We start from the raw sequence: 17,561 nt of genomic DNA, 5'->3' as shown, positions 1-17,561 counted from the left end.
CCACATGGGGACAGAACACGCCCACGGGCCTCCATCCACCACCCACACGGGACGGAACACGCCCACGGGCCTCCATCCACCACCACACGGGGGACGGAACACGCCCACGGGCTTCCTCCCACCACCCACACGGGGGACGGAACACGCCTCCGGGCCTCCATCAACCACCACACGGGGGACGGAACACGCCCACGGGCCTCCTCCCACCACCCACACGGGGGACGGGACACGCCCACGCGCCTCCTCCCACCACCCCAGAGGCAGGCCCTCTGAACAGCTCGCATTTACCTGAACCACCTGCAGCACTTTTCCAACACAGGACAGAGAGACGCCCACCCAGACATGCCCCCTGCCCCTCGAGAGGCCCATCCACACCCAGCCTCAGAACAGCCGTTCTGTCCATGGAGAATTACTTACTTGTCACAATTCCAGCCAAAGCAAAAACAAACTGGCTTTCATCAGAATCCAGCTCCTTGACATCCCCGTCCAGGGATTTCACAAAACTCTCCATTGTCTGCCCAGTGATGGTGAAAAACTTCAGAGCTTTTTCCTGGAAGTTTAGAAAGGCAAATGTCACTCCTCCCACGGCTCTCAGCAGTAATACAGTGAAGGGCACAGAGGCCCTGCTTTAAATCACAGAGACAGTGATGAAAAGCTATGCCTTCAGTAAACACTCCCCCGACAAGGTCAGACAAAGGTGTTGTAGAACATGCTGGAGCAAGAAACTGGAAGACTAACAGAATGTACAAAAAGGACAAAAAATATTCATGAGAAACGGGATGAATTTACAGAATGATGGAAGTACTGGGATTAACTCATTCATAAAGATAGTGAAAACATCCTAGAAAAATAGGTGGTTTGTTTGAGCTGGGCATTCAGTCAGAGGATTGAAAACAGTTAGGAAACCTTTCAAAGAGGTCCTTACTGCGTGGCCTAGCAGGAAGGCGCCCTGGTCAGACGCCCTCGCCCCTCATCCTACCAGAGTACTGGGTTTGATGCCCACCTCCAGTTCCCAGTTCCAGCTTCTGGCTAAGGCAGGCCTTGGGAGGCACCAAGCAGTTGATGCTTCCAAGTAACTCAGCCCCCATCAGCCTTGTGGGAGAGCCAGAGACCCAGCCAGCCTGGCCCAGCTTCTGCAGGGTGGCATTTAACGGAGTTACACTGTATCTCTGCCTCTCTCACGTTCTGTGTCTCTCAGTGAATACTTTTTTAAATATGTATTTTATTTTGATTTGAAAGGCAGAGTTACAGAGATCTCCCATCTGCTGGTTCACACCTCAAATGACTATAGTGGAGGATCTGGGCCAATCCGAAGCCAGAAGCTTCTTCCAGGTTCCTCGCATGGGAACAGGGGCCCATGGACCTGTGCCCTCCTCTGCACTGCCTTCCCGGGCACATAAGCATGGAATGAGATCAGAAGGGGACCGCCTGGACTCAAACCAGTGCCCACAGCAATGCCAGCACACAGGTACAGGCTTAGCCTACACACTGTGCTGGCACCATGAAAAACGTTTTAACTCAAACAGTACAAGAGGTTGGGCCGGTAAGGAAGGTCATCTGCCAGTGTTACTCTTCACCACTGGGCACAAGTGTGTCCGAGGTGGCAGAACCTGAACACCGAGCCACACTGTAACCTAAGGGCCCCCCGGTGACAGGATCATCTGCGCATCAACAGTAGTGACGGCTGCAAACCCACGTCACCATATTCACAGAGCCGTGCACAGGCTGAGCTCTCTGGTATGTGGAACAGCACTCAGCCCTCTCACCTAGCAGGGGCTGTGGAACCTTTTATGTGCCAAGGGCCATGTGCATATTTCTAACATCACTCATGAGCCACACCACGTAATCAGATCAGGACTGAGCCAGACCTGAGACCATTATGCTAAGGGAAACGAGCCAATGCCAAAAGGCCAGATACCGTATGCTTGCTCTAATATAATGTGATGTCAAATCTAAGGATCTGACATGTGAATTTTACCCTATTTCACTGCCTAGTTGCTTGTATCTTTCATAGTGAGATCTGGTGATGTAATTCATTAATTAATCATTCACAAGAAACTGTTTATAATCACCTGAGACTGTTACTGTCCCTTTTATCACTGTCACTGCTACTGCCCGTGAGTAACGAGGCTCTGCCCTCACTGCACCTTCATCAGGGCCTTGGCACACACGCTGGCATTTATTCCTACATGAAGATGCGGGACACTCTTTTTCACCACCCTAGTGTCACACTGAAACCTTTGTTATATGTTCGTTAACCTCATGTGGAAATGTAGCAGAAGTTAATATGCTCACAGGTGGACCGAGAGAGAAGCCAGCCCTCCTGCACTGCGAGGAGGGACTCACACGACGGATTCGTGAAAACCCCCAGACAACCACTGTGAGACTGGGAGGAGGCTCCAGTACCAAGTCAACTCCGTTAGAAAATAATACCCTCACCCCGGACACAGGAACAGCAACAAGAAATGAGTCAGCTGTGTGCCTGCTCACCCAGGCCACACCAAATGGCCTTGCAGGTCGGCCAGCACCTCCCGGGGAGAGTCACCCCCAGCTGCTGATGGCCACACTCCCACCCACAGCGGGCAAGACTTCTCTGCTGAAGGCCGAGCTCAAACCTGCCAGGAGCACCTGTCTCCACCAAGGCCCCCTGAGCTCCCCTCCCCACCTTTTCTTCCTGTTGATCAAGACCATGTCAAATCCCGGCCCATGCATACACACAGAACATCCAAAACACTAAATATCACATCGCTGCAGAGACACACGAAACCTTATTAAATTCAAATACCAAGATATTTCCAAAAGATCTTGGAAATAAGTTTGGGAACAAAAACTCAAATTCATGCACAGGAGTCCTTAAAAAGTTCACAGATGTTTACCATGGAAAAACTATGACAATTCCAACATGTTTTGCACCAAAATAATCTTTTGATTTCATTCTCCATGAACTTTACGAATCCCCTTCATTCATGAGCAGTGATGATCCTGAGGCAATGACCACAGCCACACGACACCACACAGCACACTCACGCCAGCCAAGGGCCCGCGCCACACCACACAGCACACTCACGCCAGCCAAGGGCCCGCGCCACACCACACAGCACACTCACGCCAGCCAAGGGCCCGCGCCACACCACACAGCACACTCACGCCAGCCAAGGGCCCGCGCCACACCACACAGCACACTCACGTCAGCCAAGGGCCCGAACTCGGCCTCTGGGTGCCCTGCTCAGCACTCATCAACAGAACCGAGACCGCCACCAGCTGCGCTTACTCCTCCCAGGATGGCCTGGACGACCTCAGCGCTGCCGGAGACGCCCCACAGGAGGGTGCAGGCTGCGGCGCCCATCTCTGTGCAGTACTCAGCCTGCTGCAGGAGCTGCTGCTTGGCTTCATCCAGCTGCTGTCGGACAGCCAGCTTCTCCTGCAATCAAAACAGAACAACAGGCTTCACCTTGAAGGCTGCGGAGGGTTGGACATTACTTGAGATGTCTACTCAGGTGTTCCAGGCTGGGGGCCAAGCCTTACATTCCAAAAGGGGGACAACTCATTCCAAGGACAGTGCCTGGAATGGGGCTGTGGAGAGAAGGCTGGGTTGACAGGGCCACCAGAATGCAACAGTCACAATTACAAGACAAGCCACCCCGCAGACACTCCACACACCACAGACACCCCAGACATCACACACACACCCCACAGACACCTCAGACACCCCATAGACACCCCAGATACTGCAGACACCCCAGTCACCCTGCAGATACCTCAGACACCCCACAGACACACCACAGACACCCCACAGACACACCAGATACCCCACAGACACCCCACAGACACCCCACAGACACACCACAGATACCCAACAGACACACCAGACACTCCACAGACACACCACAGACACCCCACAGACACACCACAGACACCCCGCAGACACCCTGCAGACACACCACAGATACCCAAGACACTCCAGAAACACCCCACAGACACCCCACAGACACCCCAGACACCCCACAGACACCCCAGACACCCCGCAGACACCCCACAGACACACCACAGATACCCAAGACACTCCAGACACCCCAGATACCCCAGACACCCACAGACACCCCAGACACCCCACAGACACACCACAGACACCCCGCAGACACCCCACAGACACACCACAGACACCCCGCAGACACCCCACAGACACACCACAGATACCCAACAGACACCCCACAGACACCACAGACACCCAACAGACACCCCACAGACACCCCACAGACACCCCACAGACACCCCACAGACACCCCAGACACACCAGATACCCAAGACACTCCAGAAACACCCCACAGACACCCCAGACACCCCAGACACACCAGACACCCCACAGACACCCCACAGACACCCCACAGACACACCAGACACCCCACAGACACACCACAGATACCCAAGACACTCCAGGCACCCCAGATACCCCAGACACCCCGCAGACACACCAGATACCCCACAGACACCCCGCAGACACCCCACAGACACCCCGCAGACACCCCACAGACACCCCACAGACACCCGCACTCTAGCATGTGAAGCTCCGTGCTGCATCACCAGAGCCCAAACGATGGGCCCAGGCCTTACTGGGAACCTGGGTGCCCACCCAAGGTAACCTCTAGTATAAGCTAGTTACCTCGGGTATTTCCTTACAGGAATGCAAAACCGACTTATACACACAAGGGACCAGAGGAAATGGCTTGAAAGGAAAACTACCCTTAAACTACCACCTGCATCTGGGAATAAGCTCCGCGGCAGAGAAACATGGTGAGAGGAGCACGCCGCTCCGTCACGACTGGCGAGTCCCTGAAGAAGTAAACCCACGACTCTCAGTCTGATGGGAGGGACAGAGGGAAACCACCCCAGGAGCTGCACCCACGGACCCCCTGAGCAGGCCACCCCAGGAGCTGCACCCACAGACCCCCTGAGCAGGCCACACTGCAGCCGCTGCCAACACACAGCCCACTCCTCCTGCGACACTGCACTCTCTGACACCCGCCCCTGGGCAGGCAGTGGACACCGGGCGGGACTCACTGTACGCAGACCCTGAGGGGAGAGCATGGTGCTGGCGCACCCAAACTAAGACCACACAGGGCCAGGGGGAGGCGGCCAGTCAGTGCCAGCAGGCCGAGATGACAGCTGGGAGAGTGTCTGAGAACCTCTGTGGTGGGGTGCGTCTCAGCCAGGGCTCTCCTCCCATGGCCAAGATGGGGAGGTGCCTTCCAGACGACTCCTCAGCATCAAGCACGCCTCAAGGGTCCACTGCAGCAGACCTGGGGCTGCGGAGCTGCCGGCCCGCCTTCCCTGCACAGCACCTCCCAGCCGCACAGAAACAAATTCACTCTACCAAATATTTAAATATCACAAGGTCAAGTGTATTAGATGGTTAAAAATCTGTTCTTAGGGGAGCATCAGGATGGCGGAATAGGGTAAGGACACATTTAAACGGATGGAAAAACATTTAATCAGGATGAAGCAGAGAGGACACATCCCAAGAAATAGGAAAAGACAGAACAACAGCAGAGGGTTACCTGGAGACTGACAGACACAGGAAAGCGGCGGGCACAACGGGGTGGTGTTGCAGTGACTGATACCCCAGCAGCATTCAGCTAACAGTGATCTGAACTCCACCAGCAGCCGGAACTCCACCAGCAACCAGGCGGGAAGGGACTTTCACTGGGAGCTTGGGAGGTGAACCCAGACAAAGAACTGTCCATCCTGCTGATCTATTTGATTTGACCAGGGGCAGAGACAGAGCAGCAGATCCCAGACGGGCAGTGTGAGAACAGGGTGGACTTCACAGCCTGGTCAGCCCCCTAGAGCTGAACTGGGCGCCATTTTGCTTACGGAGGCAAAGGCAAGGGAAAGGACTGAGCATACGCTGAGCTGGGAGTGAGCTCATTTCTGACTCAGTGAACAGCAGCAATGTGGCATTCTACAGGTTATACCCAAGACAGGTCTGGGTAGCCCTCAGGCCTGACGGCCAGCAGATCAAGAACTGTAGTGGTGGTACGTCAGGCACCATTTTGTACACTGTGGCAATAGTTTTAGGACTGCAGGGGACAACAGTGAACTGCGCATGTGCTGAGCTCTCAAGAACTGAGTTCTGTGGATTGCACTGGTCCCACAGGAAAATAATACCGACTGTGGCACCGTACAGGTCAAAATAGGTCCATGTGGCACCCAGACCTAATGTCCAACAGGTTCCGGCAAGATTAGCACCACCAACAACCTAGCTATATAGGACACTTGGTGTCTCCCTAATCCTGGGACCTGCTCCAACCAGAAGTGGGAGAAGGGTTGTACAGACAACAGTGCAGCCTCAGCATGGTATCACAGGAGGTGGAGAGTGGTGAGCCAGGAACCGGGGCTAAGGAGTTCTTTGTGGAAATCTGACCTAAGAACCCAGACCTGGGGGGATTTAAACTTCCAGCAGTCATTTGGCCGCTGGCGGGTGCCAGGCTGGGATCGTTTCCACGCTCGGAGCCCTGATTCCAGCCATCACGTCCACGCGGTGACCTGTCCCTGGGCGGCCACTGCGTCATTTGGCGCCAGGCTCCGCCTGCTTTCTGCCGGGCGGCCTGCTCTCGGGTTTTGGGCTCTGAGTTGCTGCTTAGGTATCTCCATGTCAAGCCCACTGTACTTCTGGGATATCAATTAATCCTAAACAAACCCAACGACAGAGTAACTCTTCCTATGAAGGTTAGCAAGGGTAATGAGACCTAGTAGGTTGGAGGAGAGGGACCAGATGATCTTTATGGATAAGACTGATATACCAAACTCCGTTAAATATGGTGTAGTACTTGTAATCACTGAACACCAGTCCATGTAAAAGCTAAGGCTCAGGGCTTCTCTAGCAGGATCATATCCTATTACCTAACATGTTGATGCATCAGGAAACAGGTCATATTAGGCAGGGCCATGAAATTAAGCACACGAGGGCTCGGCAACATGCCCTAGTGGCTAAGGTCCTCGCCTTGATCCCATGTGGCCGCTGGTTCTGATCCCGGCAGCTCCACTTCCTCTCTGTCTCTCCTCCTCTCAGTGTGTCTGACTTTGTAATCAAAATAAAAAAATAAATCTTTAAAAAAAAAAAAAAGAAAGAAAGAAATTAAGCACACGAGAAAACCATATCCGGGGGTAGATTCAGTGGGGGATGTGTAGGCCACATCCCGTGGAAATACTAGACCCACTGGTTAGCTCAAGAGTTGAAGGGGTGATGGACTAAACTAGGTAGGACCAAGGAGCCTGCCATCACTCACAGGTAAAGGAACCCACAACAGTCTGGACTGGTCAAGGCAGCAGCACCCGAATGTGCATCCTGAATAGGGTGTGGGGTGGGCCGGGCTGCAACATTCACCAGCTCATACAAGTCCAGACTATGCCGGGCACTGACCTAAAACGCAATGGCATGTATGAGAACTGGGTCTGGGAATGGGCCAAGTGAAGGAACTTGGGAAACTCCCCTGGCGGGTCATAGCTCCCGCTGGTGAACACATGATCCAGACCTGGGGGTCGGACAAGCTGGGCAAAGTAGCTCCAATGGCTGGCTAATGTGTGGCTTGGTAATGGAACAGGGTGGACCGAGCAGGACTGAGCAAACCTTAGCTCACGTGCAATATTAGAAATCAGATGGAGCACAGGTCATGCCGAGCTAGGCTCTTGCATCTACTGGTCTGCGTGAGCCAGGGACGCTAAGCCACAGTGTGTAAGGCAAGGGCCGGGACAGGTGAGGGCCTGTGCCAAGCTGAGTCAGAGCAACCACTGGCATGCGCATGACCTATGGCTAGGAACAGGCCCAGTTGGGGAGCTAAGGGGACACCCTAGCTGGGTTGAGGTTCCCACCAAGCAGCACAGGGCTGGAATGGGGGCTGCGTTCTGATCAGGATATGGCTGTAGTCTCACTAAGCACAAGTGTGGACTGGGACTGGACGCATCAAGCCGGGCTAGACTCCAACACCTCTGGTGCTCTGGAGGACCAGGGTAGATGTAGGACGGACTAAGCTAGGTCTCAGCCCCTACTGAGTCATGTGTGAGCCATATGTGGGTATGGACGAGCCTTGGCTGGGCTGAAACATCCAACAGCAATGAGCAGATTGGGTTGAAGGCCAGTCAGGAAAAGCCACTGTTCCTGCTAGGACAGGAGGTGAACTGAGTAGGGCTGACTCAAGGACCCTCTGGTATGCGCAAAATCTGACACTGGGAGGGGTTCTGATGGAAGAGCCTGGGCAACTCCTCTGGCAGGACACAGACACGGCAAGTAAGTACAAGAAGCATGATAGGAAACAGCCCAGAACAGGTCATGGTAAGTTTCCCACTGGAATACATTTGGCATGGGTCGGGGGCAGACCAGGCTGAATCAGTTCACATCATCCACTGGCGAATCCAAGCATCGGAACAGAGTGTGGGTCGAGCCAGGTTTCATTGCGGCAAAACCCAGTGCACATTACGGAATGCCAAGGTGAAGGTGCCTGTACTGGATGTGACTGCAGCACAGCACACGGGAGAACCCGGAAGAGAGGGGACAGAGCCGGCAGGGGGGATATGGGGGTGCTCACCTGCTGGATGGCTACTCCCACTGAAGTGTGAGCTGGGATGAGGGCAGACCAGACTAGGCAGGGCTACAACACCTGTGTGTCTCGTGTGAGTTAGATCAGGGAAAAGCCAGGCTGGGCTGACTGTTCCGACTGGTGCAAGCATAAATCAGAGTGGGTAAGGGCTGGTTAGGCTTTGCCGCAGTATCACCTGGTGGATGTTGGCACAGGGTGGCTAATTCTGTCAAGTTAAACTGCAGAACTGGGGCCCAGTGGCATGGCCTAGCGGCTCAAGTCCTCCCCTTAAACACGTCAGGATCCCATATGGGCATCCGTTCTAATCCCGGCTGCTCCACTTCCCATCCAGCTCCCTGCTTGTGGCCTGGGAAAGCAGTCGAGGACAGCCCAATGCTTTGGGACCCTGCACCCGCGTGGGAGACCCGGAAGAGGTTCCAGGTTCCTGGCTTTAGGATAGGCACAGCACCAGCTGTTGCGCTCACTTGGGGAGTGAATCATCAGACGGAAGATCTTCCTCTCTGTCTCTCCTCTCTGTATATCCGACTTTGTAATAAAAATAAATAAATCTTTAAAAAAATAAAAAATAAACTGCAGAACTGCCTGGAGAGTGCATGATCTGGGAGTGGGAGTGGCCTAGAAGGGAAATAGTGGGCTCCTCTCTCTTGGGTTATCACCCCCACTGGAGGGCACAAAACCCAGGACAGGGGCTGAGGTGGCTAGACAGAGTGGCACCCACCAGCATGTGTGTGGGCTGGATAGTCGGGCTCTTCGGGTTGAACTAGGCTTCAATGTCCATTGGCATGTGTGGGAGTTGAATGGGATGTGGGACAGACTGGACTAGTCTGCCACACATACTGGCAAACCAGGGTAGGGGGCGGGCCTGGTAGGGGCTACTGTGGGTCGCTCCAACTAGGCTGCAGCTCCCACTGGTTTGTGTGAAAGCCGAGTATGTGCTGGGCAGAACCAGGCTGGACTGCAACACCCATTGGTTCTAGTGTAAGTCGGGGCTGGAAACAGATCCAATCCAGCAATTGCAACCACCAGCTGATCAGGGCGATGGACTGTGCCGGGCCCTGTACTTGCTAGTACATACAAGAATCTGGTCTGGGAACACCTCAGACAAAATCTCTTTGGGGATCCCCTCAATCAAACTGCCAGACTCAGAACCCTAACCATGAAAAGATAGAGGACAGAACAAGTCAATCAACCACCTCAGCCATATGTTGGCAGTGAAAAACTGGGCAAACGGAGATTCTAAGATGGACTATGTCAATCAGTAGATTCTTCAACGACCTCATCGTGCTTGGAATGGCGAGACTGGCAGCAATTCATAACTGTTGAACTATCAAAACCATTGAGCAAGACCCTTGGGGCATGCCCCACATCAGGGACCTGGGGTGGGAGGGAAACTGGGTTGATTTTCTCCCTCAATATCCCCCTTTACCTCAGATACATGAAGGAAACAATATGGAAATAATGGTCTTACCCACTTTCCTGTAGCCCTTGAACCTTTTTAACCTAATTAATTATGTAAAGATTGTCAAAAACATAATTAAAAAATGGGAAAAAAAAAGAAAAAAACTCTTAGAAACATAAAAAAAAAAAAAAAAAAAAAAAAAGAACCCAGACTTGGAACTCGCTGGAGGGAGTGAAACAATTGGCTGCAAGCAAAGAGCTATGTGCCTACAGCAATAAGTAACATCCAACTGCAGACCTGTGGGGATACAGCTTAGAATCCTGCCCCAAGCAGAAGACTCTGCTAACCAGAAGTACAATGACCAAGAGCAAAGCAAGAGACAAAAGCAAAATGAATATTACTGAAAACTCCCCTGCAAAAGTGCAAAACCCTTTGCCAACCTCAGAGTTAACTGAGGAAGACATTGAGAAAATGGGGGACACAGAATTCAGAAAACTCATTATAAAGCTTCTGATCAACAATGAGAAGCACATACAAGAGTTCAAAGAATTAAAGATATATGTTACACAAGAATTAACAGCAATAAAGCAAATCAAGGCAGATATATCAGAAATTAAGAACACAGTAGAGCAAATTAAAAGTACAGTGGAGAGTCTCCAAAATAGAATGAAGCAAGCAGAAGAAAGAATCTCAGAATTGGAAGGTATTTCCTGTCATCAGGGGGAAGCAAACAAAAAGCTGGAAGCAGAGCTGGATCAGGCCAAAAAAAGTATTCAAGAATTGAAAGACACTATTAAGAGACCTAATATAAGAGTTATGGGAGTCCCAGAAGGTGCAGAAAGAGAAACTGGTTTTACAGATGTATTTAATGAAATAATAATCTAGAGAAAGAATTAGGAAACAAGATCCAGGAGGGGCACAGAACTCCCAACAGGCTTGATCAAAAGCGATCTTCACCAAGACACATGATCATCCAGCTCTCTTCAATTGAACATAAGGAAAAGATCCTTAAATGTGCACGTGAAAAAAATCAACTGACATATAAAGGAATGCCAATTAAACTCACAGGAGATCTCTCACAGGAAACTCTACAGGCCAGAAGAGAATGGAGTGACATATTCCAGACTCTAAAAGAAAAAAATTGTCGGCCCAGGATAACATATCCAGCAAAGTTTTCTTTTGTCTTTGAAAATGAAATAAAATTCTTCCACAGTAAAGAAAAGTTACAAGAATTTGCCTCTTCCAAACCTGCCCTACAAATGATACTTCAAGATGTTCTCTTGACAGAGAAGAGGAATAGCACCCACCAAAACCAAAGGCAAATGTGAAGAACATCCAGTCAAATGACAACAGACGCTCACATCAATGAACACCCATTGCTAAAATGACAAGATCAAATTACCACCCATACATATTAACCCTCAATGTAAATGGCTTGAACTCAATCAATCATAATAGATTAGTAGACTGGATTAAAAAACAAAACCCATCTATTTATTGTCTAGAAGAGACACACTTCACCAACAAAGATCAGCAGAAACTGTATCTCCTGGATTTTGATTTTTTTGTTAATCTCTTTAAAACACCTTCTAATTAAAATCTTTGCTGACTCATAGATCATACAGCAGCATCACTTTCTTCAAGAAGGTTCTTGATTTTCATTTCTTCAGCGACACATTAGTCAGTCAGTAGCATGTTATTTAACTTCATGGTATTGTTAATTTTTTTTTCTTCCTGTTGTTTGTTTTGTTTTGTGGCTTTTCATTTAAGGGGATGTATAGCAGCTGTGTAATGGAGACTGTCATATCTAGCAACATGTCATTTAACTTCATGGCATTGTAAATTTCTATTTTTCTTTCTACTGTTGATTTTGTATTACAACTTTTCATTTAAGGGGATGTACAGTAGCTGTGAAATGGAGACTAACATCCAGATGTGAGGATACAATGTAGTATGCATTTCTACTTCTAGACAAAGATGGACTTACAATGAAACTATTTACTATAGCTTGACAATAGGATGCTGGACTCTCTGATTGTCCATGCCCGCAATGATGGACATTTGACTATGTATGAAGAACTATACTTTAATAATGATATAGAGGAACTAGGCTGGGGGGGGGGGAATTGGGGAAGAAATAAGGTGGAAAAAATCTGTTCTTAGACTGGTGAGGACAGACTTGAGGGAGCATCCACATTGGGGAAGCAAGGGAACACGGAGGCTATAAACAAACACACCTGACCTCACAGCGGGGAGACAGGCACTGAGCATGCAGAGGGTCTCTCTCACACTCGCACTTCCTGGCAGAGCAGGCGGGCACTGCCCGTGACACTCGCTGCTCTGCTTCACGAACTGCTTCAACTCAGGGTTTCATGCCTGGCTTCCTGGTTCACACCGCCAGCAAAAGATGTAGCTGAGCTCACAAGCCATGGTAATAACACATGCACCTTACCATGGCATTTCATTTTGGGGTACAAGTCTTTCTTTTCTAAGATTTATTTATTCACTTATTTATTTATTTACTTGGGGATTTATTTATTTTTTATTGCAAAGTCAGATATACAGAGAGGAGCAGAGATGGGGAGAAAGATCCTCCATCTGATGATTCACTCCCCAAGTGACCGCAATGGCCGGTGCTGCGCTGATCCGAATCCGGAAGCCAGGAACTTCCTCCAGGTCTCCCACGTGGGTGCAGGGTCCCAAGGCTTTGGGTCGTCCTCAACTGCTTTCCCAGGCCACAAGCAGGGAGCTGGATGGGAAGTGGAGCAGCCGGGATCAGAACGGGTGCCCATATGGGATCCTGACGCGTTTAAGGGGAGGACTTGAGCCGCTAGGCTACGCTATTGCACCGGTCCCAGTCCCAGTCTTTCTTACCAATGAGACAGTCTGAATCCCAGCAGCCTGGTGGGGAGGCCCTTCTGCAAGCCCAGAGCCGCAGAGAAGGACAGCCAGGACTGCTCTCACTTCACTCACCTTGGCAGTCAAATGAGGAACTGCCCAGCACAGGCACACAGGCACATCGGGCTAGTCGCAGCATCATCCAAAGTAAGAAAATGAAAATGCATTCAAGGAAGGGGGCAAGCCTGCCCAGACTCGAGAGCACCGCTAGGAGAAATAGAAGATCTAACAACGGAGAGACACCATGCCCAAGGACTGGAAAACTCAATACTGGTAAGATGACAATTCTCCTAAACTGATTCAACATGGATCCCATCAAAATCTTAGTAGGCTTTTTTCTACAAAGTGATCATTGGAGTCTAAAATACACAAGAAAATGAAGAAGACTCAGAGCAACCAAAAAGTTCTGAAGAACAACACATTCAAAGACTGACACTGCCAGATTGAAAACACTTCCTGTAAAGCTGCCTGAGTCAAAGCAGTGAGGTCCTGGCCAAGAACGGTCACTCAGATCCTGGAAACGCTGGGAAGGGCAGCCTAGGCAACCCCTGAGGCTGAGCCCAGGCCCTCAGATGGAAAGCACCAACCCAGAATGAACAAGTCTTATGTAAAACTTCCCAAAGAGGGCCAGCAGAGCAGAAAGCCTCCACTCCATGAGTCCTGGCTGTTCCACTTCCCATCCAGCTCCTTGCAATGCACCCTGGGAAGGCAGTGGAGGATGGCCCAAGGGTGCGTGGCTCCCACACCCACAAGGGAGACCCAGAAGAAGCTCCCCGCTTCTGATTAGCCTAGCTCAGGCTGTTATGGCCACTTCTCTGTCTCTCCTTCTCTCTATATAATTCTACCTTTCAAATAAAAAAATAAAATAAAATAAAAAAATAAAACTTCCCCAAAGAAAAATCTGTGACCATAGGCTAATAACAACAAAATCATGATCCACTAAAAACGATAATTAGGGCCCAACATGGTGGCCTAGAGATTAAGGTCCTCTCCCGGCACCTGCTGGGATCCCATTCAGGCAACCATTCTAATCCCAGCAGCTCCACTTCCCATCCAGCTCCCTGCTTGCAGCCTAGGAAAGCAGTCCAGGACGGCCCTAAGCCTTGGCACCCTGCACCGCGTGGGAGACCCGGAAGAAGCACCTGGTTTCTGATAGGCTCAGCTCCAGCTGTTGTGGCTGCTTGGGGAGTGAATCAACGGATAGAAGATCTTCCTCTCTGTATATCTGCCTTTCCTATAAAAAATAAATAAATCTTATAAAAAAAAAAAAAACCTGCCGTCAGGCACTGAGGGCTACAGACTGTTTGCCTACATCTCTTCCAAACACTCAGGAAATGCAAACTGTGGAGAGGCACAAGGTAGGCCAGCGGTCGCCTGGGGGCAGCAGGAAAGCAGAGACTGACTGCAAACAGATATGCCCTGGAAATACACTAAAAACAAAAGGACAAAATGCAACTCTGACTCAGGAGAAAATCTCCAGCAAACTGAGAATAGAGGGGAATTTCCTCGATTTATCAAAAGCATCTGGCACACCCTACAGCTAAAATCGCACACGTCTCGGCAGACATCAGCACCAAGGGTGCCAGCCAGAGGAAGAGGGGCCGTGCACCCAGACCAGGAGGCCCCTGAGGCCCCGGCCACATGCCCCACCCCCAGAGCCCCCTGGAGAGTGTGTCAGGTCACAGCATGGTGCAGACACACACCAAAGGAAGCCCGTCTTTACGAAGGGAAGGGAACGAGGTGGCGCCCGCCTGGTCCAGCCTGTGTCGCATCTGCATGCCGCCGCAGCAGGAAGTCACAGGCAGGTTCAGGGCACACACCTGCTGTGCTCATGGATTGGCAGAGTCAACAAAGCAAAAACACCAATTCTCCACACATTAGTCAGTGGCTAAACAAATTAAGCTATGGAAAAATATCTATCAGAGACCCACCAAGGTGCTTACTACATGTGGATTTATTCTAAAAATCAACAGGGGAACACAAAAGACCTGGAATAGGCAAGACAATTTCAAAGTCTTCGCCCGTTTTTCATTATTATAACAAACTAGCAGGCTGGCCTAACAGAGAACAGGGCTTTCCTGTGGCTCCTGTTCCAGCTGCACAGCTGACAGTCCTTCCTCACCAGCACAGGCGAACAGTGCACATCTGAGCCCTCTGTGTGTCACCTGACACAGTCATCCAGAGTCACCCGCGGGCACTCCTCTGATGACCATCTGTGCACCAGTAGCGTAAGTTCCCATCCTACACGTACCTTGGCACATACCCCAACCCATCCAGATCACAGCAGCAGTACCCTGACTCGGCAGGAAACTCCAGCCACCAAGACGCAGAGGGGCAGTTGAGAAAGCCTCACGGGTCAAGCACAAACGCCCAGGACAGACTCAAGCCAGTGTGCCCAGAAAGAGCACAGGGCGTAGAGTGTTTCAAGGCAGCAAGGGTCTTCTTCCCAATCAGGGCTGAAGGGGCCAGAGCCACGGCGGAGCAGGGAAGGCCTCTGCCCATCCCACAGAGATGCTGGCCAAAGTCCCAGAGACTCCACCTCCACCCCAGGTCCCTGGTAACACACCCCGGAAAGTGGCACAGGGTGACCCAAATGCAAGGACCCCTGTACCTATGTGGGAGACCCAGAGGAAGCTCCTGCCTCCCGGCTTTGCATAGGCTCAGCTCCAGCCACTGTGACCACCTGCAAATTGAACCAGTGGACAGATCTTTCTCTTGGTCTCTCCTTTCTGTAAATCTGCCTTCCTGATAAAAATCAATAACCTTTTTTTAAAAACTAGGCAAAAAATTCTTACACAAAACAGCAAGAGAACCATCAATGAAAGGACAAAAAAAAAATAAACTGAACTTGATAAAAATAAAAACTTATTGTAATCCATGAAAAGAATCTGAAGCCCAAGCACAGACACCAGGCCCCACCCTGACACGCCCTAGAAATCACACACTCCAGCGTGACCCGTGACCCAGCTCTCACGCTCGTGGGCACTAAGGCAGGGAAAAGGAAATAAACCTTCCCACAAAAGCCTCCATGTGGCGCACCTGGCAGCACCCTTAGTCACAGCACAACACTGCAAAGAAGCCAAGGTGTCCTGGGGGAGGGAGCTGGAGGCAGCGCGGCCCATCTGGTCACCGGCATGGGAGGCAACAGCCAGGCTCGCCTGCCCAGGGGCTGACAGGATCTGCAGGAAGCAGGCATTGCTGACGCCCGGGGTCAGGCACAGAGAGCTGGGTGTGTGTGGCTACAAAGGCCCAGTTCCAGGGGGAATCCAAATGGCAGAACTGTGCAGAACTTCTGGCACCCACACAGAGGTGTGTACCCAAAACCGCAGAATGGGGAGAAGTCGGGTGAGCCTGGGGACCTTGAAGAAGCTCCAGGGACTTTGTCAGAGCCAGCTGCCTGGCTCTCATCTCATTAGGATTACAAAGAATGTTACCATCAGGGGAACTAAATAAAGGATTAAGGTGGACTTCCCCCGTGCTTCTTGAAATTTCTTATGAATCTGAATACTCAAAAAAAAAATTTTTAACTAAAAAAATTAAGTGGTTTGAGATGCCAGGGGCACAGCAGTGTCAAACCCTAGGCTGAGCCAACTGCACATGTCACGGTGCACATAAATTAGCACCTCTCACCCGGGCTGCCCACAGAAGAGCTGCCCAAGCTGCCCACCCCAAATCCTTCCAGCCTGCCAGCTCACGTTTCTTGACACTTCTTGAAATGCTGTCACTAGTATTTGCTGACAACCACTTCTCTTTCATTTTCTTACAAATCAGACACACACGAGGAAGACCACAGCTAACTAGAAATTAGGGGTCCACTCCCACTTCCTGCCTAGAAGGTGCAGCCCACGGGAAGACAGCCCAGGAGCAGACGAGGTAACAGTGGGCACCAGGACCAGTAGCTTGTCCCAGAGTAGACTGGCAGCTATGCCCTTCCCTGGTGACCACAGTGCATCCTGCGGGCAGCTCAGATCTCTAGCGAGGCTCCTGTGGGCAGCCTTCTCCCCATGGCGTGCCCAGGGCCCGGGGCTCTGGTCCCTCTCTGACCGTGGCCTGCCCAGGGCCGGGTCTCCGGCTCCTCTCTGACCGTGGCCTGCCCAGGGCCCGGGTCTCCAGCTCCAGCTCCAGCTGCTCTTCACAGCTGTGCATCCACACCTTGTTTCCAGCCTCTCAGTACTACACTCAGAAAAGATTCTCTGGTCCCAACAGCTCACCTGTAACAAGGTAACAAATAACAACCTAACTCAGGGTCCCAGTCTCTGGATTCTTTCCTGGTGGTTCCAGGGATGGACCGTGTGCTTGGGCCCTGGCCATTTATGTGGCACAAGCGCATGGAGCTCCTGGTTCCTGCCTTCAACCCAGCCCAGCACTGCTGTGGGCACTGAGAGGGTGAGCCAGGTGTGGCAAAACCTGGCTTAATTTCTAAAGTTAAGTTTAAAAATGAAATGTTCCTTGTGATTACTGCAGCACCAGCTGAACAGGGCAGGCTAGGGCGCAGCTGGGAGACCTTCCAGCACAGACACGGACGGGCATCTACCTCCATGACACTGCAAGGACACGCCACAGGGAAACCACCTGGACACACTAGTTGCTCACAGTCCCACATTCCAACCAAGGCCAGAGCACCAGGAGGTCACTCCCTGGAGATTCCAAACTCCTTGACACGACCATTT

General features: G+C 51.2%; 1 protein-coding gene across 1 annotated transcript in view; it reads right to left on the bottom strand.

The window, feature by feature from the left end:
* Positions 1–17,561, bottom strand: part of HSF2BP (heat shock transcription factor 2 binding protein) — an 87,363-nt gene that overhangs the window by 48,462 nt on the left and 21,340 nt on the right. Inside the window, exons 4-5 of the mRNA XM_004594158.2 lie at positions 3,272–3,421; positions 418–550 (exon numbers count right to left, since the gene is read on the bottom strand). Coding sequence (XP_004594215.2) covers positions 418–550; positions 3,272–3,421 — 283 coding nt within the window. The remainder of the gene's footprint in view (positions 1–417; positions 551–3,271; positions 3,422–17,561) is intronic.

This window comes from Ochotona princeps, chromosome 3 (genome assembly GCF_030435755.1).
Source record: "Ochotona princeps isolate mOchPri1 chromosome 3, mOchPri1.hap1, whole genome shotgun sequence".
Lineage (NCBI taxonomy): Eukaryota > Metazoa > Chordata > Mammalia > Lagomorpha > Ochotonidae > Ochotona > Ochotona princeps.
Note: the sequence above shows the minus strand (reverse complement) of the source record. Positions and strands in the feature narration are given on the sequence as shown.